This window comes from Helianthus annuus, chromosome 10 (genome assembly GCF_002127325.2).
Source record: "Helianthus annuus cultivar XRQ/B chromosome 10, HanXRQr2.0-SUNRISE, whole genome shotgun sequence".
Classification (NCBI taxonomy): domain Eukaryota; kingdom Viridiplantae; phylum Streptophyta; class Magnoliopsida; order Asterales; family Asteraceae; genus Helianthus; species Helianthus annuus.
Genome location: NC_035442.2, coordinates 168,361,675 through 168,385,135, shown reverse-complemented (window position 1 = coordinate 168,385,135; position 23,461 = coordinate 168,361,675). Strand labels below are relative to the sequence as shown.

At 34.2% G+C, this 23,461-nt stretch overlaps 1 protein-coding gene, 3 non-coding genes and 1 pseudogene across 4 annotated transcripts; 3 read left to right on the top strand and 2 right to left on the bottom strand.

Moving 5' to 3' along the window:
- The first annotated feature begins 2,984 nt into the window (after positions 1–2,984).
- LOC118483639 lies at positions 2,985–3,196 on the top strand. Its single transcript, XR_004870926.1, has one exon. It is a non-coding gene; the product is annotated as a small nucleolar RNA U3 (small nucleolar RNA).
- Positions 3,197–4,305: 1,109 nt separating this feature from the next.
- LOC118483640 lies at positions 4,306–4,519 on the top strand. The gene has a single exon (XR_004870927.1). It is a non-coding gene; the product is annotated as a small nucleolar RNA U3 (small nucleolar RNA).
- A 1,272-nt stretch (positions 4,520–5,791) lies between these two features.
- On the top strand, positions 5,792–5,940 carry LOC118483642 (annotated as a pseudogene).
- Positions 5,941–6,644: 704 nt separating this feature from the next.
- LOC118483641 lies at positions 6,645–6,856 on the bottom strand. The gene has a single exon (XR_004870928.1). It is a non-coding gene; the product is annotated as a small nucleolar RNA U3 (small nucleolar RNA).
- Positions 6,857–8,039: 1,183 nt separating this feature from the next.
- On the bottom strand, positions 8,040–13,820 carry LOC110886458 (phospholipid:diacylglycerol acyltransferase 1). The gene is made up of 6 exons (XM_022134265.2): positions 13,129–13,820; positions 11,784–12,006; positions 11,106–11,389; positions 10,124–10,442; positions 8,954–9,213; positions 8,040–8,851 (listed from the first exon to the last, which is right to left on the bottom strand). The coding sequence occupies exons 1-6, from the start codon at positions 13,569–13,571 to the stop codon at positions 8,368–8,370; spliced, it is 2,013 nt and encodes a 670-aa protein (XP_021989957.1). The 5' UTR covers positions 13,572–13,820; the 3' UTR covers positions 8,040–8,367.
- Positions 13,821–23,461: the final 9,641 nt, after the last annotated feature.

Genomic DNA, 23,461 nt, shown 5'->3' with positions numbered 1-23,461 from the left:
TAGTCGGGACACCCGCCACAACGCGCGGGCATTCCCAGTATCTTTATATATAGAGAATGGTAGCATGTTCTTAGTTGATCACATTTATATAATCTTAATATCTTTGTCAGGACAAGAGTTTGGTGAAGGAGGGGCAGTATGTTACTTTTGTTAAAAGCGGAGCCCAACCAATTTGGCGTCAAGAGTCTACTCACCACATACAAGTTCGTATGGTTCAAGGTTGACTCGGGTATACAAAATAATAACACTTCATCAGAGTATTTTGGAATAACTATTCAGTTCTTCTTTCTTTCTTTATGGATATTAGATTTTGTAGTACATTTATTGATTACAAAGTGTTTTTCCCCTCCATCAAAGAACAAAAGAAAACACAAGATACTTTTTTTTCTTTTTAAGTTTATACTTGTTGAAAACCAACCAGTTGTCATTTTCGACGTTGATCTTCAGTGGCGAAACTTGAGATTTACGACCGGGGTTTTAACGTTTTTAGGTGTGAATTATGTTCTCGGTCCGTATTGTCAACTCCGCTGCAACGCACGGGTTTCCCACTAGTTATTAGAAGCATATTACAAATGATATTAGTTTGGGCTGTTTTGGATGGTAAATGTAACGGAACAGGTCGAATTGGGTTGGGAATCAAACATCTTGCATTATTTATGACAATAATCAATATATTTTAATGAAAGATACCGAATTTATGCACTAAAAATAGATTAAGGAACCCTTTCAACCGTTTAATGCATAAATATCAACATGGGCGATGAGTCAAACAACAAACAACAGATATCGGTTGAAAGGGGGCATAATTTGTATGCAACATGCAAGAAACTAGAACGAGTTAGGGCGGGGCGGGAATTAAACATTCTGGTCCATTTTTTTAGTTTGTTATCAACTATTAATGCATTAGTACTTGTGATAATAATCAAGATGCTTAAGTAAAAGATATTGGATTCATGCATTAGAAATGGACTAAGGAGTTAGGACCTCTTTTAACCTTTTCGCCCATTATACTTGATGTTGAGTCTAGTGAATCGACTCAGTTGAGATAAGACAGCCCATATCAACCGATTCTAAATGATCATTCAGGCCCGGCCCAGAGGGTGTGCAGGGTGTGCCACCGCTCTGGGCCCAAAACATTTGGGGCCCAAAACTTTTTTTCATTCGGTTTACCCTTAAATAAAATAATTACCAATTCATATAATTATATAAGTTTTATATGGTGCAAATGGTTACCTTCTTGTACCTATATCCAAGAGATTCAGGTTCGAAGCATGCTAATTCCAATTTTTTTTGTTTCAATTCAAAACATTTTTTTAACTTTGTAAGGATGTCAGTGGCTATTGGGCCCATAGTGGATTTTTTTTTAAATTAGTTTCATCAAAAAAATAAAGTAAACGGTGATTTTTCAATTTATATTGTTTCAGCTAAGTTTAATTGTTTTGTTTATAAGAAATGATTGTTCAAGTTACATTTTATATCAAAATTGTTCAATTGTTAGTTAATTTTTACTATTTTTATTGAGGTAAATATATAATTACTTAAAAATAATAGCGCTTTGAGTCCACATATATTCACACTATTTTGACCGACCCATATCTTGCCCCTTGCTCAAAATTCATGTATTCACCATTGGTTCAAGCTTAATTTGCATGTAGAGAGAAGCGTAAGGGAAACGTGAGAAAAAACAACAATCTTTTGTTTTTTTGTTTCTTTCTTTTGATGGTATAGTTTGATTAAAAAAATAGGCCCTTACAGATAAATAACATGATGTAGGGCCCGAAATTTTTTTTAAGTTTTTTTATATACATATTTTAAAAAATTTGTATGTTTTTAAGGGAAAAAACTTAAAGGACCTATATTTATGAATCAAAAACGTTAAAGCTCAACTGTTTTTACCAATCAAATTCAAAAGGCTAACTGATTTAGTGTGTAATGGATTAATGACTTGGCCCAAATCAATAAACAAACATAATGAATTAATGAATAGGGCCCAAATTTTTTATCGTGCACAGGGCCAAAAATTCTTTTGTGATTTTCGAAGACGGCCCTGTGATCATGTCTTGGTTGTTCATATATGTGATATTGTTTTGCAGGGACAACTCTGACCCGCCCAATGAGAACCCTCACCTTGAGCGTTAAACAAAACTTGGTCAAATTAAATTCAACTCACCTTATGAATATACAAATTAGTTAAATGTAATCATGAAACTAGTTGGAAACACAATACGCTACACATATGAATTATTATTATTATCTATTAACGTTAGAATAATATGACACAACTATAGTTATGTCAAGTGTTTTTATTTGCCTGTAATGTAAATATAAGTGTAATATATATGTATTATTGACTTCAACTCACAGTTTCATGATTAATAGATAGTAGTTTCATGATTGTGTAATAGTATTCTAGCATTAATAGATTCAAAGTTGTTCTGTCGTAATCTTCAAACGAAGTAATTTGTTTTAGCGGAATCCTGTTTACGCATATGAATTGCTCGAACACATTCAAAGTTGTTGACTGAAGCGAGCAAAGAGTCCTCAATGATTTAACTAAAAATTGACCCGTTTGATCCGCTGTTCATCTCCACTTGTTGTTGATGTTCTTAAATACAAAACTCTCCAAAATGCACTCTAAGTCCGCAACATCCAACTGTTAATTCTGAGGCAAGATTTTTCTATCCCCCGCTCCATGTAAAAGAGCTAGCCAAATTCACATCCGATGATATCCTTCGCAGTTTGCGATACACCGATAAGATGCAGTCTTTCATGGTTTCTAAATCAAACAACCTAGAAAACTTGATTTTGATTAAAAATAGACAAATAAAAAATTAGAACTAAAATTCTTGTTTTTATTTTTGTATTTGATAGTCTTGTCTTGTTTTGACCGTTTGGGCTTGACAAACTGCAGATGCTTAAGTCCCACATCGTCTGCCAATGCAAATGGAATGCATCATATAAAGAGGGTACGGAGGTTAACCAGCACGACCTTACTTGAACAGGATCTGTTCTATAGGCTCGTACCTCTGTATTCTTGATTCCTAAGAAGACAGAAACCCATGTCTGGTTGATGAGCCAGGACCATGTAACCAGAGCGTGATTAACAGAGCCCATGGTCTTGACCATGGCTCAGTAGAGGATTGTTGTCAGTCCATCTTCTTGGGCTTGACATGGTTACATGGTTATCTGACAGACATCTTAACTTTTTAATTACTAGCTAGTATCCCTTTTTTCCTACTATCTAATCATATCAAGTATTTGGAAGGAATTTATAAGGTTTGGTCGAAATTTGGCCGGCGTCAGGCTAAAATTTGGCCAGAATAGGACCGCAATTGACCGCCTAGCAATTAATCAGCCATTAATCGGTGAACCTCCGATTAGTGATTAATCAGCGACTAATCGGAGACTAGTTGGGATTTTTACAACCATGCTCATGAAGATTCATCTTATATGGACTAAAGTGGCCAGTTTAAAATGCAGATATGCCTGAACCAGATGTTCTATTCTAGCCACCTTGACATGGTTACATGGTTGTCCTGACCTGGATCTATGCCTGATCCACAAAACGGATTCGATTTTAGCTCCTCAACCACCTTGGACTGCCATAGCGTCTCTGAGAATTCACTACAAAATCCAAGCCACTCCATAGGAGGACTTGCTGCCAAATCATTGTGGCATAAAAGCTCGAAACTATGAAAGGAATAAACGGTTGATATCTTCAACAGTTGTGGAAATCCAGTTTGAAACTAAAGTAACTTTGTTCTGTCATAATCTCCAAACGAAGCAACTTGTTATAAGCGGGATCCAGTTTATCCATACGACTTTCCCAAACACATTCAAAACGGTTGATTGAACCGAGCAAAGAGTTCTCAATGATTTAACTAAAAATTGACCCCAATGATTTAACCAAAAAACGACCCGTTTGATCCGCTGTCCATCTCCACTCGTCGTCGTTGTTCTTAGATCTCCAAAATGCACTCCAAGGCTGCAACATCTAACTGTTAATTTTGCAGCAAGATTTTTCTACCTCTAGCTCCATCTGAAAGAGTTAGCCAGATTCCCATATGATGATATCCTTTGCGATACAAGTATACGAGGTAGTCTTTCATGGTTTTCAAATCAAACAACCTAGAAAACATGCTTTTGAATAAAAATAGACAAATAAAAACGTAGAGCTGAAATTTTTGTATGTGATAGTCTTGTTTTGACTGTTTGGGCTTGACAAACTGCATATGCTTTTGTCCCACATCGGCTGCCAAAGCAAATGGTAGCCATCTTATAAGAAGGGTACGGAGGTGAACCAGCACGACCTTACTTGAACAGGATCTGTTCTATAGGCTCGTACCTCTGTATTCTTGACTCCTAAGAAGACAGAAACCCATGTCTGGTTGATGAATCAGGACCATGTAACTAGAGCGTGATTAACAGAGCCCATGGTCTCGACCATATGGCTCAGTAGAGGATCGTTGTCAGTCCATCTTCTTGGGCTTGACATGGTTACATGGTTGTCTGACAGACATCCTATCCTTTTTTATTCCTTTCTGTTATGGTGATAATTCTTTTTTTTTTGCCTATCTGGTCATATCTCATGAAGATTCTTTCATCTTATATGGGCTAAAGTGGCCAGTTTAGAAAGAAAATAAGCTGTTCGACAATATGGTCATGGATGGGCTCGTTAATCTTGGGCTTGACATGGTTACATGGTTGTCTGACAGACATCCTATCCTTTTTTATTCCTTTCTGTTATGGTGATAATTCTTTTTTTTTTGCCTATCTGGTCATATCTCATGAAGATTCTTTCATCTTATATGGGCTAAAGTGGCCAGTTTAGAAAGAAAATAAGCTGTTCGACAATATGGTCATGGATGGGCTCGTTAATGTTGGCTTAATATTATGTCGGAACTTACTGTGATTATTGACAGAATGGATTGCTGATGCTTCACAAGAAGCCACAATTGTTAAGTACCCATATCTATGATCATAAATAAAAAAAAAAAAATCAAATTGTGATGTATCTATTTATCCACCAAAAAGATTTTATTAAAGAGCATATACTTGCTAATAACATTTGTTTATAAAAAATGCAAAAACTATTAACGGTATAATCAAAATCGAACCAAAGAAAAGCAAAAAAAAAACTATTAAACCGATTTTTAGCTAACTAACGTTTTCAGATTTAGGTTTAAAAAAAATAGAAAAATAAATATTTATCATAACTCAAATGATAATTTCATACATCAGAAAACAATAACATTTATGCATTTTTTTGTTTGAAGTACTTAAAAATCAACTATTAAAGGCATCCATAAATATTATGTGTGATCAGGTGCGGGCTTTTTTTTAAAAAAAAAAATTATTGAGCATGTAATCAGATTGGCGGTAATGTGTTTTCACATTTTGATCTTATTTAACCTGATATTAAGTAGTCTTATACTCTTATTAGAGACATGGGTGAATGGGTGGCTCAATGAGTTTGTCTCTAAAGCTTTACAAAATCAAAAGAAAAAAAAAATATCCTGAAGCTTATTTAACTGATAACCGACCCGTTTGATCGGCTGTCCATCTCCACTCGTCGATGTTTTGACTGTCATGTTTTGATTTTTTGGGTTCGAGAGAGTCATGAGTAAAAATAAGAACTAAAGAGATTGAACTAATTTTTTTTTTATTTTTGTATTTGATAGTCTTGTTTTGACTGTTTAGGCTTGACAAACTGCAGATGCTTTTGTCCCACATCGGCTGCCAATGCAAATGGTAGCCATCATATAAGCAGGGTACGGAGCTCAACCAACACGACCTTACTTGAACAGGATCTGTTCTATAGGCACCAGGACCATGTAACCAGAGCGTGATTAACAGAGCCCATGGTCCTGACCATGGCTCAGTAGAGGATCGTTGTAAGTCCATCTTCTTGGGCTTGACATGGTTACATGGTTGTCTAACAGACATCCATTCTTTTTTTTTTGTTACTATCCCTTTTCTTCTACTATTTGGACAATATCTCGTGAGCATGTTCATATCCGGAATCATAGATCCAGTTTTATTTATATAGTTAGCGTTTTTTATTATTATTATCAAAATAATAATAATAACAGAGCCCATGGTCCTGACCATGGCTCAGTAGAGGATCGTTGTAAGTCCATCTTCTTGGGCTTGACATGGTTACATGGTTGTCTGACAGACATCCATTCTTTTTTTTTTTGTTACTATCCCTTTTCTTCTACTATTTGGACAATATCTCGTGAGCATGTTCATATCCGGAATCATAGATCCAGTTTTATTTATATAGTTAGCGTTTTTTATTATTATTATCAAAATATGAAATATATTACCACCCGTTTGTCAGCGGATGTAGAGGTCATGAAGAGGTATTAAACTTCATCATGTTGAACTGTTTTGGATTATTTATTTATTTATTTTTTTTGTATTTAACTATTTACAAGGGTGTGAGGCTTCACCCGATGAACCAAAATTAACCAATAACCTAAAATGGCCGAATGAACCCGATTCAATAGCGGCGTTCCAGTTCCAGATTTACCCGAATCCAATTTCTATCTCTTTTCCCACGTTCTTCGATATTACTCTCAGCGAGAGTAGGTTCCGACATAACTTTGGCCACTGGTTCAGGCATATAAAAAAAGAAGATATGTCTGTCAGACAACCATGTAATCATATCAAGCCCAAGGAGTTGGACTGACAACGATCCTCTACTGAGCCATGGTCAGGGACCATGGGCTCTGTTAATCACGCTCTGGTTACATGGTCCTGGTTCATCAACCAGACATGGGTTTCTTTCTTTTAGGAATCAAGAATACAGAGGTACGAGCCTATAGAACAGATCCTGTTCAAGTAACGTCGTGCTGGTTGACCTCCGTACCCTGCTTATATCATGGCTACCATTTGCGTTGGCAGCCGATGTGGGACAAAAGCATCTCCAGTTTGTCAAGCCCAAACAGTCAAAACAAGAGTATCAAATACAAAAATAAAAAAAAATAAGTTCAATCTCTTTAGTTCTTATTTTTACTCATGACCTTGTAAAATGAATTCCTGTGTTAAATGCTAAACCGATAATAGGTGGAACTGGAATGTATGTCGTAGATAAACTTAACGAACAATAAATTTGCGACGTCATCCATCATCTATATATCCGTAGGCATGGACGTTTAATAAAAAAATCAATGTATTAATGAACAATAAAGCAATGTATTAACGTATCCTACTATCCGAAGTAGCTACGTTTAATAAAAAAAAGGTCGAGTAAAAATATTTTCTAATAACCACTATTTGCCCAATTTATTTATGAATTAATCATGTTAAACGGATAAACATTCTGATTTTCAATCCATCCATCCCACATCTTCTTACTTCTACAATTTGTTTTAACTTATATAAGATACTGAACATTCACACATGTTTGTTACATGTTCTCACACAAAGATGAAATGTCTAAATTAAAGACAAATTGAGTGATTTTTGTAAATCTGGATTAAAATGGCTATATATGAGTGTGTAATAGGTATTTCTTTTTCTAAAAAAATCTACAAAAAAATATATAAACTGTTAAAAAGATTAAAATTGTTGTTGTCAACACAACATTGTCACACATGGTTACAACTCCTGTGTAATAAGCTGGAAATAATAATTTAGCCCCTCTTAAACTTTAACTTTAGAAAAGTTTGTTTTTCTTTTTAGCCCTTTAAGTTTAGAAAAATGTAATTTTCAACCTCTTAACTTTTAATGAACTTTATAAAATGTCACCTAGACCCCCTTAAATTATATATTATCTGATTTTTGTTGGTATAAATTCGAGTTGGTCTACATGTCGACAAAAAATTGTTTGGAAACGAGTTGAGTCAAATATAATACGTATTGATTTGACAATATAAATTCAAGTTCGTCTACATTTCGACGTAAATTTTATTCAGAAACGAGTCGGGTCAAATGTAATACGTTATCATGTTACTTTATATGTACGCTTCCACATAAATTTTGTTTTCATTTATAAAACGTTTTCATGCTTACTTGTAATAATAATATCAAAATATAAAGTCCACATATCAATGTTACTCTTTCCTAAAAATGATTACATATTTTAAGATACAACAAACAAATCTTTATGGCTGTTTAAGGAAGCAACATGCTACATATTACAAACTAATCCACCCACAATACAGATTTGTGGATCAATAATGCACATAGAGTTCACGCTTAATACATAGACAAATTCAAGTAGAGAACTGCAAGAAGCGCACTAACCCTTATTGCTTTAAATATGACACAATAATCTTCCATGTATCGCAGATCTCTAATCAAAACTATGTAATAAACGCACCCTGATATACTGTTTGTATAAAATCTAAGTCACATATTTCACAACTTTAGATTGATCTTCTCAGACCACTCGAATATACCAGTGTACACCTGATCACCTCCCAGTTCTTCACCCGTGGCTCCGGCTGCAACTCTTATAACATCTTCAATCAACTGAAAATTACCCATAATATCCACATGGGCCCCGCTTTGAGTGCCCCGGCCCTCGAGAAAGTTGGATGGAGGGTTGTGATCGTATTCCCTGACATAAGTTTTAATTCCCGAAGGATTGAATCGCGTTTTCCCACGCCAACCCTTTGCGCACATGTAACCCGCGCTTAGTGCTGGTACTGTTTCATCCCCGTCAACCGTATAAACTCCGTCTTTTAAACACCCGTCCTCGCCTTTATCCTTTGCTGACGTGTCAATTTGGAATGGTATGTAGCACTCTGCTGCAGGTGTGAGTTTGTAGACATATGCTCTTTCGGTTGGGATGCCAACTCCATACATTGAATAGATCTCCATGTCTGGAGCGTTTGGTAACCTAAATATGGATTTTATTACTAAATATTACTAAATACTAATGGGTATAAAGGTAATTATATATATTCGAAGATCATAAAGATAACAACAGAAGGATTCTTACTTTGTCTCCAATGGGTTAGACCAATACTTGTAATGTGTATATTTTGGATCATCCAAATTGTCAGCAATACCATACGAAAAATGAGCACTACCGCGTTCCATCATTTTTGGAGCAACAAACTCCAGTAGTTCCACGATTTCGCCAGCTGTATATACCTTGTACTCCGCAACAGCCTTGATTCCACCAAATCCCATGTCATGGTATTCGGTCCACACGGCCCGACATGTATTGTTTGCAACATTGATACCCTTCACAGCACCCTAAACATTAACAATTATGTTAGTACAGAATTTTGTTGTGTGGGTTCCATCTATAACTACTAGATGTAGCAAAACGGGCCCGCCAGAAGGGTTGGGTGACACATCAAAATGGGTCGGGTTGACCCAAAACACTCGATGTCAAACCCTATATTTATTTTTGTACTCAGCTACGTTTTTACCCGCCGCGCTGCGGCAGCACCATACGCGACATTATAAATTATAGACTACAATCAACCCGACTCGTTTTCGCACTAAATTTACGTTGAAACGCCGACTCGTTTTCGCACTAAATTTACGTTGAAACGTAGAGTAATCCGTATTCATACCGTTGAATGAAAATGTATTATATTTGGCCTGACTTGTTTCCAAACAAAATTTACGTCGACACGTAGACCAACTCTAAACGTCCATAAAATAAACACGGGATGTAGCGTCGTGCGCGACGTGATAAAGTATAGACTACATTTGACCTGACTTATATTTGACCCGGTTTGTTTTGAAACAAAATTTATGTCGAAACGTAGTCCAACTCAAAACGTACAAAAATTACGTTAAAACGCAGACGAACTCGAATTTATACCGTCACATATGTAAATATAAAAAAGTAAGAAGTTAGTTTCAGGGTAAACTCAAAACTTTAGAAGCTTGAGAGGGTCAAAGTGACATTTACAAAGTTAGAGAATTACTTTTGACATTATTGTGAAATTTGAGGGTAGAATTGGTACATTCTTTTTAAGTGTATATATAAATTGTGTCATATGGTTGAAGTAAAAGAGGGGTATTTATTTAGTAACTAATCAACAATTATATTTGTAATCAATTTCTCTCTCGACATATTATTGGTTCTAAAACGAACGTGACGTATAGTGTTAATATGATTGTTTGGATAACCCGATATCAAAACACTTACTCTAAATTCTATCCTCTCGATCTCTGAAGATGGTGCCTCTGCTACATCTCTCCCGAACGATACTATCCTTCCATAATTTGCATGTGTTACTTCACTTGCAGAATCACTTACGGTGGGAGATTCAGTGTCGTTTTTTCCATGTTTACTCCTCCTTGGACTATACCCTTCTTCGGGTGACCAATTGAGGCCGCCCCAAATGGTGTCCCCGCCTTTCGGTATCATAGACATGGTTGAATCCCATGTGCGGCTCATTCTCATTACATGTTGTAACGTTTGAATCTGAAATAAATCCGAGTCTAACACACCTGGTGCAAGGGCCCTGCAATTAAGGTGCATCTATATATTGTAAATACTAAATAGGCAACGTTGTACTTAAAGGAGTATGCGTAGGGTTGCAAACGAACCGAATGAACACGAGCGAGACCTTGTTCGTGTTCGTTTGTTAAAATATACGTTCGTGTTCGTTTGTTAAGGAAATGAACTTGTTTGTGTTTGTTTGTTAATTTTAGACACCCAACGAAAACGAACGTTGATGAACACAAACGAACACAAACTAATGTTCATGAACACAAATGGAAACAAACGAACACAAACAAGCATTCATGAACAGAATATATAATACACTGACATTTGTTAAATATGTTATTTGTCGGAATTTTGAAGTATTTAAATAAAATATAAAAACTAAAAACACTAATTGACTATCGAACACAAACGAACACGTTACCAAACGTTCACGAACATAAATGAACGAACGCGGCCTTTGTTCATGTTCGTTCATTTAACTAAACGAACGAAATTTCTTGTTCGTTTTCGTTTGTTTAATAAACGAACGAACACAAACGAACTTCCTGCCGAACGGTACAGGAACCGTTCACCAAACGTTTGGTTCGTTTGCAGCCCTATGTATGTGAGCTTAAATTTGAGATCAATCTCGCTTGTTTACACCTTAATTGAAGAATTTTAAAATTTAATTATAAACCTGACTGATGCAATATCTTTAGCTTCCGCAGAGAAAAGCCCGGCTACAGCTTTTGGGACACCTAAAAATGGTCCACCGATATTCATCACCGCTTTTATGTGTTTAGCACACCAATCTGGTCCACCTCCGCCACCCATTGGTGCTGGTGCCTCGACCCATTTCATGAAATGCAGGAAGTAGATAACACCCATTGAATGCGGGATGATAACCGCCTTTTTCCCGCCATTAGTAGCAACCATTAGTTCTATATTGCTCTTTATCCGGCTCAGTGTTTGGTCTCTTACCTGAAGTCAATACGATGCAATTGTTATAAGTTTGTATGGGAAGCAACAACAGGAGCATATAAGAGGTAGCAATTTCGACTCAATTACTTATAATTTGGTCGGTTTTGGTTTGGCCTTTTTCGAACGGTTCAAACTGAAATAGCTAAAAGGGTAACAGGTCAAAAAGGGGTCAAACATGCTGAAAATCGCTCAATCACAACCACGTGAATTATTTTTGTTCTAGTAATATTTATTTTGTAATCATGATTAACGCACTAAATAGTAACTACAGACTTTAAAACTATGTTAAAAAAAGAGTTTGTGAGTATACCCATTGGACGTGACCTGTTACCCGACCCGCTAATCTTGTCACCTCTAAAGAGAACATTAATTTAAAGTCACAAACTAAACGTACCTCTGTGTTTTGAAACGAGAGTCTCCAGTCATATGCAGCCATATACATATTTTTCTCTTCATAGCCAACACGTGCCAAGTTAGCAATCAAAACAGCCCAAACAAAATACCCTGGAGCGAAGTAGTCAGCAGCTACAAGTCCACTGACAGGCCTGACCCGTATACCCGGTGGATCCATCCCGGTTTTGTTGTCTAGCGACATATGTTGTACCCAACACGAAGGCCTTCAAAATAACCACAACCATACATATAACACACAATTATAAAAATAATATTTAATTCCAAGTTATACAAATAATAAATGATGCAAATAATTGACCAAATAATAAAGAAAATTATTAGATAGTTAAAATAAAAACAATATCCGGTTTAATGGCACCAGAATCTCCATTTTGGCATCACATAGCTTTTGTTCATTGTTGCATTTAAACTCTGTACAGAAAGCATTCAAAATACTAAAACAATAAAAGCTTCATTTAAACCTTTTCTGAAAAGCAAATTGCTAATAAAAACATTAGATCAAAGCCTACACTCCCTACAATATGACAGTAAAAACTATGTCCATTATCTAAATACCTACACATTTTAGTTGAAAAAAAAAAGATAAAACATCCTTTCACAACAAAAATTCACCTTTGTATCATTCATTGTATGTTTGTATCATAGTCACATCACATGGATCGTGGTACGCTCCGTACGCAGAACAAAAACTAGAACGCAGTTCATGCATTACATAAACTAGTGAAAGATAAAGGGGTTAAATGGTAAAATTACTTAAACTAATTTAAACCTAAAAAAGGCTAATTCTTCACCCCATTCGTAACTTCTGCCAACGATGTTTCAATTCATTGCGTCAAAGTCCAATTTTCAGGTTTGAATCTGCCTTTTTGTTTCCGGTACGCGTATCAAATCGTTCCGAAACAACGAATTAATCAATCAGGTACGCAATTTTTAGTGATTAGCGTCGAATTTGTTGAAAATGAGAAGCGCCCTAATTTTCCGATCTGGATCTCGAACCCATTTTAGGTCGCTTTTGTACCCGATTCCGGTACGTGCGATCCGATTCGCGGAACACGGGTGCAGCTAATCCTATGACTATGGTTTGTATCAATATAGCTTTCAAACATTATAACAAATAAGCACAATCCAATAACTTATGCAGATTAAGTTCAAAGTTCAAACAAAACCAAAATCAATCACATAACAGACTTAACTAACTAATTAACTAACCCTAATTCAGCCATCAAACATCAGATCTTAATTACGTACACCAATTAAACTCCAATAACAACAAAAAAGTCAACAATTAGTCAATCAATCAATCAATAACTCAATAATAATAATACCTCTTATAAACCTCACCAAACGTACCGCCCCAAAGCCTTTTCCGGAACAATCCATCCATACACTGGTGCCCTTCCCACAGCTCAAGTCCACCGGTCACAATCCCCGGCACAAACACCACCGGATGCTTCGCCTTCAAACCTTCTTTCAAACACTTAACTCCGGGAGGATCCGGAAACGGTCCGGATATCGCTTCCGTCACAAACTGCGGGAACGACGCCGGCATAGCATTATACAAAAACAACAACAACCACCACACCGAGCACACGCAACCGACGAACCAACAGCAGTTATCGAGGCACGAATAGTTCTTTATTTTACCGTTTTTGTTTGATTTTTTTGACGCTTTTTGTTCCTTATCGTCTTCTTCGTCTGGTTTCGGATCCTGATCCGGATCCGGATGTGGATCGGAATCTGGTTGTTTTCTTCTTCGGAGTAACGCCATTAGTAAGTCGGATTGAAGCGGTTAGAGGATGGATGAAGAAGCGTGACGTGTGGAGTTGAGGTGGTGACGTGTGCAAGCGTCGGAGAGTGGTGGTAGCGGCGGAGATAGGGTGAGGATTTGTGTGGAGGGTTTAGTAGTAGTAGGATGATTGGCCATGGGGTTTTCGCTTGCACTGTCGTCGTGGGTCCGGAATGGGTTAATATTTTATTGTTTATCTTGTCAAAATTAATATTTGCACGGCTCTCCATGACTACTAGAATATTTTGATTTTTATTCAAGGTAGATGTTTTATTATTTTTTATTTGTTTTTTTAACACGATAGAAGCTTCGTTTTTAACCAATCTTTTAAAAATCGGTTCAAACCGGCCGGTAGTACCAGTTGAACCGTCCGTACTCCCGGTTGAACCGTCCGATACAGCCGATTAAACGGTTTCTAAGCATAATCCGGTACGATGTAAAAACCAGATTTTAAAACATTGTTTTAACATGATTCTCTTTCAAACTTATCAAGCATAATAGAACCGTTTCACACAATATCACATGTTCTAACGATTAAAATTGGTATCAATGATAAATTTGTTCCGCCTGAAAGTGTGATACACAACACAACTAAGGGGTTGTTTGTTTACCTCTTAATTAGGCTCTTCATGGTTCAGACATCTTACTGGTTCAGCACTTGATGGTTCAGACTGTTTGTTTCGTGAGCAGATGTTTGAATGGTTCAGACGTTTGCCTCTGAATGGTTAAGTTTTATACAGAGTCTGAATGGTTAAGACCTCTAATCTGAATTGGTCAGACATTTGCCTCTGAATGGTTAAACATTATACTGCCTCTTAATGGTTCAGGCCTCTTACTGGTTCAACACTTAATGGTTTAGACCTCTTACTGGTTCAGCACTTAACCATTCAGAAGTTGCCAAACAACCCCTAACACACCATATAGACTAAACTCGCCTTAGAATGCCATGTAAACTCAATTCGTCTTAGACTATGTGTTGTGGGACATATGAAATGTAAATGTGAAGAAAAAAAAAAGTATTGCGTCACATAAAAAAGAGATTACACGTTTCACATCCTAAATCCAATGTTGTGGTGACCCCCTCCCACCCCCCTGCTTTTGCTTGTTATCCAGCTAGCCTGCCTCACCTTCTTTGCCATGCACCAGTGGCCCGCTCTACGCACCCTTTTTGTGCTCCATTAATGTTGTGGTGTTCTTCCTCCGCGCCTCGTTGATGTGGTACCTTGTCATGCTTCCTTTGAGCTCCACAACACGTAACGCATGTTATAAAGTAAATCAACTAAATTCACATTGCATAATCTTGAAACGAGTATTATGACATTGTGAAAAACATAACAACATTCACAAAGAGCATAACTAAACATATTCCCATGACATGAGACTTTGCTTATTAATCATACATTACATTTATATTTTAGAATCATACGTTTCTAACAAGTTGTTTGTTATTACATGCTACATGGATTACCTGTATCTACCATTCGTAGAACATACGATATTAAGTAAAACCAATTTAACCAAAATCAATCATTTGAAATTTTATTTAGCTGACTCTTTCAGTTATGTTCGATTAAATAGCAAACCAACCCAATACCACACTCTTATCTCGGACATTTTATTATCTTGTCCACAGTAATAACAAATTATAAACATCAACAAACACTCTCATTTCATCATTTCTCTCTCGTCTCTTCTTCTCCCTTCACGTTTCTCATTTGTTCTCATCCGTAAAGACATGATGAATCTCTCTCCTTTCTCTCCGCATAGACTTCACCTCATCCATAAACGTCTTAATCAGAGGTGGTCTTGTTGACACCATAAATACAGTTATATGTCTATATAACATTATCTTATTGAATTTGGTATTTGTCGACTGAGGTGCTCCATAAATTGTCCTATACCCAAAATAGACATGTCTTTATGTGATCGATAAATTGGGACGATATTTTTTAATATTTTAGAGAAAAGGCTATAATAAAAATAACAGCTACACCACGTTACAATAATATAAAGAGATTAAAATATTAAAAAGAAATAAAAGTAAATATGAAAGTAAACAAAAAAAAAAAAAAGCTAAACCACGTGTTAAGTAGTAAAATGATTTATTTTTATATTAGGTTATATATAACCCCGTGTTGAAGAAATGAATTTTATATACCAAATAATAAAACATTATCTTTTTAAAAGTCTCCTTTATTGCACGGGTTGAAAAAATGTAATTTTATATATTATATAATAAAATAAGTTATATTTATAAGAACCATATGTATTGTATGAGTTGAATAAATGTAATATTATATATCAAATAATAAAAATAAATTACATCTTTAAAATCATTGTATTACACGGGTTGAATAAATGTAACACTGTTTACCAAATAATAAAAAAAGTTATATTTTTAAAAACCCCCGTGTATATGTATTACATGGGTTGAATAAATATGATTTTATATACCAAATAATAACAAAATATATTTAAAAAAACTAACGGATTTTTTTATATTTAAAGTAGGATAAGATTGAATATTAATCTTTATTTATTTAGGTAATATAAGATTGAAAAATCATATGATTGAATAGGTGGGAGATTGTATTATGATAAATCGGTTAACCATACTGAATGATAAAGATAATAGTGATTGTTTAACAAATTAATTAATCGAATTTAACAGAAACATTTGTGATGTTAGGCGGATTTTTTTTTTAATTATTTGAAAGTTAATATCAACTTTGGAATTCGTATGAATTCTTATTAGATTTGATTAAATATTATTGATAATAAAAATTTGTATTAGATTAGATTTTAGATTTGATTAAATATTATTAATAATAAGAATTTGTATTAATTTAGATTAGGTATTATTATTTTTAGTATTATTAATAATTTTAATCAATTAAATAAGAGAATGACAAGTGTCCTAAAACAGGTTTCTTTTATTATATAGTAAATAGATAGTTTTCTCCTTCAACTTTTATCTACTTTATACATCCAAATTGATAAATTGGTTACGTTACAACTGTTATATTGTATAACTATTATATTGTATAAGAGAAAAAGAAAGATCGACTAAAAAGTATGTTTTGTTTAAGTACCCTCTTTTTTTATAATTGTAAAAATGACATGTAACTCTTCTTATAAATACAGTAAAACTAGGGTAGTAGTTATTCATGTATTGTGTGGGGACATGGTTGGAATTCAGAATGTATCGCACACCATGACAAAATAATATATAAATGTGTTATGCTATTTTTTTCGTAACTCGGATTTGAAGATAAAAAAATAAGAAAAAGTAAAACAATACAAAAAATAACAAAGGTAAATAAAGGTAAAACAAAAAAGAAAACGATAGAGATACGGTTGGCTAGAAGTTGTATAATAACTTTATTAATGTTTCGGGGTATAAAAGTAATTTGGTCAAAGGAAAAGAAAAAAAATACAATAATTAAAATAAATGGGATGCAAATGAAAGTTTACACTAAATAACAAAATAGACTAAAGGACGAAATAAACAATAATAATAATAATAATAATAATAATAACAACAGTGCAAAACTTCTTTGCTTTTATATTGTATATAACGGTATTTGAGTCCTAAAATAATAATAATAAAAACACTGCAAAACTTCTTTGCTTTTATATTGTATATAACGGTATTTGAGTCCTAAAACAAAAACTCTCATCATTTTGTTTTCTTAAAATACAACAAAAAAAATATAGAAAAAATACAACACAAAAAAATAGTATAAAAATGTTATACAACATAAAAATACAACACATCTTTTTTTTTGTTTTTTTTAGTTATCATGTTTTATATAACAATATGGTACTCAAGTTGAAGATAAAAAAATGTTCGTTTTTATGATGCAATTAAAAAAATAGTATCGTATAAAAAAGTTGTGAACGTTTAAAAAATAAGAGAGAAGATGCATGTGTCTTCCGCGTGGAGATAAAAAATCAACAAATAGATTATTCCAAAAATACTCTTACACCCTTCACTTTTCCTACATGTTCATCTTCGTCATTAATTTGAAAATGAAATGTTAACATTCATTCTAATCTTACATAGACAAAATTAACTTTTAATTTGATAATACCCCTTTCATAAAACAGTAATCAAGTTGAACGAAAATCATTTAGTGAAAACTAAAAAAAACAATAACTAACATACCTAAATCGAAACATGGATCCACTAAACTGAAATTGCAATGGCAATATAAAATTCCGAGAGAAAATATCAACGGAGACGACTGAAAAGCAAGATAACATGCAATAAAAGGGTAACATTATTGGATTAAGGATTTTGTCCAAACCAAAGAAATTATTGGTTGCAAAATTAGGAATCAGACAATAATCGATGGTGTCTTGCAACCAAATTTAAGCCTCTTTGAAATTGAATTCTCTTTTTGAATCATCGAGTGAAGTTTTTGAAGAAGAGACTCAAGAAGTTTGAGTATAACTCATCGATTGAAAAATGGCGAAATGCAATTAGGGTTTTAATTAGAGGATTTGCTTGTGAAAAAGAAATTGGAGCAGAGGGGAGCGGGCGGGAAAAGTTAGGGCGATATGGATTAAGAGAGTGACACAAGTCCCAAAGTAGGTTTTATTTATTACATTAATATAGATAGAGAGTTAGATGTGTGTGTTTATTTAAAGTAGATAATTATAAACACTTAATGTGACAAGTTAGATTTGGGCTCAAGTCCCAAAGATCTATAAGGTTGTTTAGTGTGGGATCGGGGAAGGCATCGATCACCGATTAATCCCCCATTTCCCTTTTGTAGCCGCTAGTGAGTTAAATGAATTGTATAAAAAACAAAAATGGCGAGGGGCGGAAAGAATAACCACACCCCATGATGGGGATTTAGAGTAATAGTGGAAGGGGATGGTGACGTGGTACTAAGTTGACGAATAGGGATGATGGGTGTAACAACCCTCAAAAGATCCCACAACAATCCGTAATCAAAACCTCGAACATGTGTCGACGAAAACCGAAAACGAAAAAAGTTAAAAAAATCGAATCTTATAAACCTTCGTTCTCTGTCTCGTGGATTCCTGTGTACGAAACTCTTATCGTTGAAACGATTCCCTGTTCGATTGATCCGAAAAAACTAGCAACGAAAAGCTGAAGTTCTGCCTGAATAAGGTGAGACTTTACACGTTGCGGTTTTGACCTCGTGATTATTGTTGAAGTTTGATTTGGTTTCTTACACTGATACGTGTTACATTGTGTGTATATATAGGAACCAGGACTTAAACCCAGGAGGCTTAAAACCCCTAAAATTCTGCAAGGTGAGACATTCTTTTTTTTCTCATAACATTGTGAGTCATTCTCTTTTATCAAATGCTTTCAAAACCCTAAATGTTTTTCAGTTATTACTTATATTACAGTGATTAGGTCTTTGTATTCTTGTGGGAAAACTATTGACAGTATGTAGGGTTTTGTATACATTACTTATAATGCATTACTGATTGAAAGAAGAACCAATAGTAATAGGACCGCAGTAACAGGAACTGCCGAGTGCCAAATACCTTTGGGTAGTTGCAAGATATAAACAAATGTAAAAACCCTTAATGTTGTAATCTATACTATATAATAAAAGAAACCTGATTTGAGACACATGTCATTCAATAAGGGCATTAATAATTTATAGATAAATTTTAAATTTCAAATTAAAAAGATTTAAATATTTTATTAGAATTTTATCTTGATTGTAAATCTAAAGTCTAGTATAATTCTTACACTGATACGTGTTACATTGTGTGTATATCTAGGAACCAGGACTTAAACCCAGGAGGCTTAAAACCCCTAAAATTCTGCAAGGTGAGACATTCTTTTTTTTTCTCATAACATTGTGAGTCATTCTCTTTTATCAAATGCTTTCAAAACCCTAAATGTTTTTCAGTTATTACTTATATTACAGTGATTAAGTCTTTGTATTCTTGTGGGAAAACTATTGACAGTATGTATGGTTTTGTATACATTACTTATAATGCATTACTGATTGAAAGAAGAACCAATAGTAATAGGCCCGCAGTAACAGGAACTGCCGAGTGACAAATACCTTTGGGTAGTTGCAAGATATAAACAAATGTAAAAACCCTTAATGTTGTAATCTATACTATATAATAAAAGAAACCTGATTTGAGACACATGTCATTCAATAAGGGCATTAATAATTTATAGATAAATTTTAAATTTCAAATTAAAAAGATTTAAATATTTTATTAGAATTTTATCTTGATTGTAAATCTAAAGTCTAATATAAATTTCGTAAGTTTTACTTTCCCTTCGGGAATCAAATTAGATTTTTGTGATAATTAAAGTTTACCTCTCTTTCCTACTTATCTTATATTAAATATATAAATAATAAATTAATATTAAATGTTATCCTAATTTATTAAAAATATATCTTTTTTTATTATTTGGTATACAAAATTATATTTATTCAACTCGTGTAAAACGCGACGTTTTTAAAAATATAATTTTTTTAATTATTTACTACACAAAGTTACATTTATATAACCCGTGTAATACACGAAGTTTTTAAAGATATAACTTTTTTATCATTTGCTATGTAAAATTAGATTTATTCAACAAGTGTAATACACGAGGTTTTTTAAGGATATAATTTTTTTTATTATTTAGTAGATTTTTCAACCCGACTATACACGAGTTTTTTAAAGATACGACGTTTTTAGTATTTAATATACAAAATTACATTTATTTAATCTGTGTAATACACATGGTTTTAAAGATGTGACTCTTTTTTAGATCTATTTAACACGTGTAATATACGGGGTTTTTAAGGATATATTTTTTTTATTATTTGGTAGATTTATTCAACCCGATTATACCCGGGTTTTTAAGGATACGACGTTTTTAGTATTTAGTATACAAAATTACATTTATTTAATCTGTGTAATACACATGGTTTTTAAAGATATAATTTTTTTATTATTTGATATATAAAATTATATTTATTTAACCCGCACAATATACGGGGTTCATAAATATATAACTTTTTATTATTTAATATATAAAATTACATTTATTCAACCCGTGTAATACCGGGGTTCTAACCTAGTTATAAGAATATGTCATTTTGTATAAATGAATGATATCACCAGTATTTCCCACTGAAAAAATATTTTTAAACGTGTTTTATGTGATTTACTGTGAAAGGAATGGAAAGTGTTATGAGGCACCAAAAAGCTTAAATAAGTGGTTGTATCACGTGAATAAAGAAACATGTTTTGTAAATTAGGGTTTATCCCTATGAGGAACTCTTATGTAAATATCGGTTTTATCCCACAATTTACGAAATGAAAACTACAATGTTTGAAAACTTTGATATTTTTCTTTACACCTGAACCTGATAAAATTTCCGTTGCGTTAATAAACACCGGGTACAATCTTATGTTGTTCGCGGCTCCCGTCCAGGGTAGGGTCGAGGGCTTTGACAATGGGGGAGTGGATGACCACACCCTTTAGGCAATTTGTTATGGATTAACGCCCCTGGTAAGGTGGTGTGTGAAGTGGCGTGACGAGGCTTTAAACACCGCTCTAATGGATGTGAAAGGGGGCGTGAGGCATACCATTACGTGAGGGAGGGATGGAGTGGTGGGCCCTTTTTTCAGACTAATCAAACTATTTTATTTGTTTTGCACTTCTTTAAAAATAATATATTTTAACGGGTAGTAGGTAGTGAAAATTTGTGAAACAATTAAACTCCATGTAAATAAGTAAACAACCGTGTGTAGATTTTGTTTGAAAACAAAATGACATTTACATGGCTTCTTAACCCTGGTTGCTAAAGTCAATACGGGATCACTAATCTTATATTTTTTAAATTGAAAACAAGACCATTGTAATTTTCTGGCTAGAATTTTGTAAAATCATAGAAAAATAGACATTAAATCACCTTAAGTAAAAAATGAATTACACATTAAACGCCTTAAAATCCTTACAAGAATTATTTTCATAAATGAGTAAAGTACAATTTAGTCCCTGAGGTTTACACCCGCTCTCAGGTTCAATCCCCATTTCAAAAAAATCAACACTCTAGTCCCTGGCGTATTCTGTTGCTCACAATTAAAACCTTGGCACTAACAGACTGTTTGTATTTATGTGAACAGACAAAAATACCCCAAAGTTTACTTACAGTTTCAGCCCTAAACGTATAATTCATATTTTTCCCTCCATATTTAAAACTCTTTCCTAATCTAGTAATAACCACCAATTATCCCTAGTTACTCAACAATATCATGTTATTAACATCATCAACAATCCGTAACAAGACCTGTAAATAGAGTTGAAGTTCCTTTGAAATGGGTTTGACCGTTAGAACTTCAAATGGGTTTGACTTTTAGAACCTGAATTGGGATTGACTGTTAAAACTTCAATTAGGATTGAATTTCGCAATTGCAATTGAGTTTCAGTAGCAGAACATGAACTCCCTTCATTATCACAGGTTTGACCAGTAATTTTGGTCAAATAGGTCTAGCAATTGAAGGTTTAGAACTTGAATGGTATAGACTTTTAGAACTTGAATAGTGATTAACCTACACTTTCAAGTGAATTTTAATTTCAAAAGTTGAATTGTCTTCAGTTAAACATGTTTGACCATTTATTCTAATCAAACAGGTTAAAGCAACGCCTACCAAAATTACACATGCTTGAAGTTTAGTCTAATTCCTGTTGTGCAAAGCAAACTGAACTTTAGCCTAAATCCTACTGTACCCTTGATCAGGTTGTTCAAACACTACAACTGATCCATCTACTTATGTGCAGCAAATAAACAATTCTGTTTACAGGTCTTGTGTCCAGCAATGTCCAGCTGATCCATCTACTTATGTCCAACAATGTCATTTGATCCTAAACACCCTTCTAGTCATCTACTTATGTCAAGCAAACAAACAATACCATCTACTTATGTCCAACAATGTCATTTGATCATAAACACCCTTCTAATCATCTACTTATGTGCAGCAAACAAACAATACCATCTACTTATGTCCAACAATGTCATTTGATCCTAAACACCCTTCTAATCATCTACTTATGTATAGAAATGTCATCTGATCCTAAACACCCTTCAAATCAAATACTTATGTGCAGCAAACAAACAATGCCATCTATCATACATCTGCAACAACTTACACTCATGTCATTTGATCCTAAGCACATAAAACATAAATATGCTGCAAACTTCAACTGATATGTTGCAAACTTCAACTGATACATCTCAAACAAACATCCACGGATGTCATTTGTTCCTAAGCATCAATTCAAAGACATTTTAAATAAGCATCATTTCGAATTATATCTCACCATTCAATCACCATTCAGTCACCATTAACAGTTACATTACAAAAAACGAACATTTTTCCAAAATAACATTTTTAAACTGTTCTACATAACCTACTAGTCAGGTGATCATCATTCAATCCCAAAATTTGGTTAACCCAACCCAAATCATCCACAACAGTAATAGTCAATATATTATATATGTACCAAACACATCTACCGGCGTTAGAAACAGAGTTCCACCCGGAACCCCCTGCCATTCCTTATCAGGACCTGATATTGGATCTTGACGTAGGTCCTGGTCACCTGCACCCTAAACCTAACTGGAATCAAACATAAACAACCCAAAATTAAGGATTCATACAACTTGAACGACTGGAATCAAACATAAACAAACTTGAAAAATGCAAATTTAAGTCAAATCTTACTGACGACGTGCAATGTGAATAAAGTTACCTCGTATTGCCTCATTTGGGAGATGATCGAAAGAAGGTCGGGGGAGATCCTGTGTCGCCGGAGTGTTTGGGGGAGAGAGGGGAGTGGATTGTGGATTACAAGTGAAGAT

Excerpts from the sequence above, each read along its gene's own strand:
- LOC110886458 (XM_022134265.2), bottom strand. The coding sequence starts at position 13,571 with ATGGCGTTACTCCGAAGAAGAAAACAACCAGATTCCGATCCACATCCG. Across the intron at positions 11,390-11,783 it reads TCTCGTTTCAAAACACAGAG|GTAAGAGACCAAACACTGAG; the intron begins GTACGTTTAGTT and ends TATTGACTTCAG. Across the intron at positions 8,852-8,953 it reads TCTAACCCATTGGAGACAAA|GTTACCAAACGCTCCAGACA; the intron begins GTAAGAATCCTT and ends ATCCATATTTAG.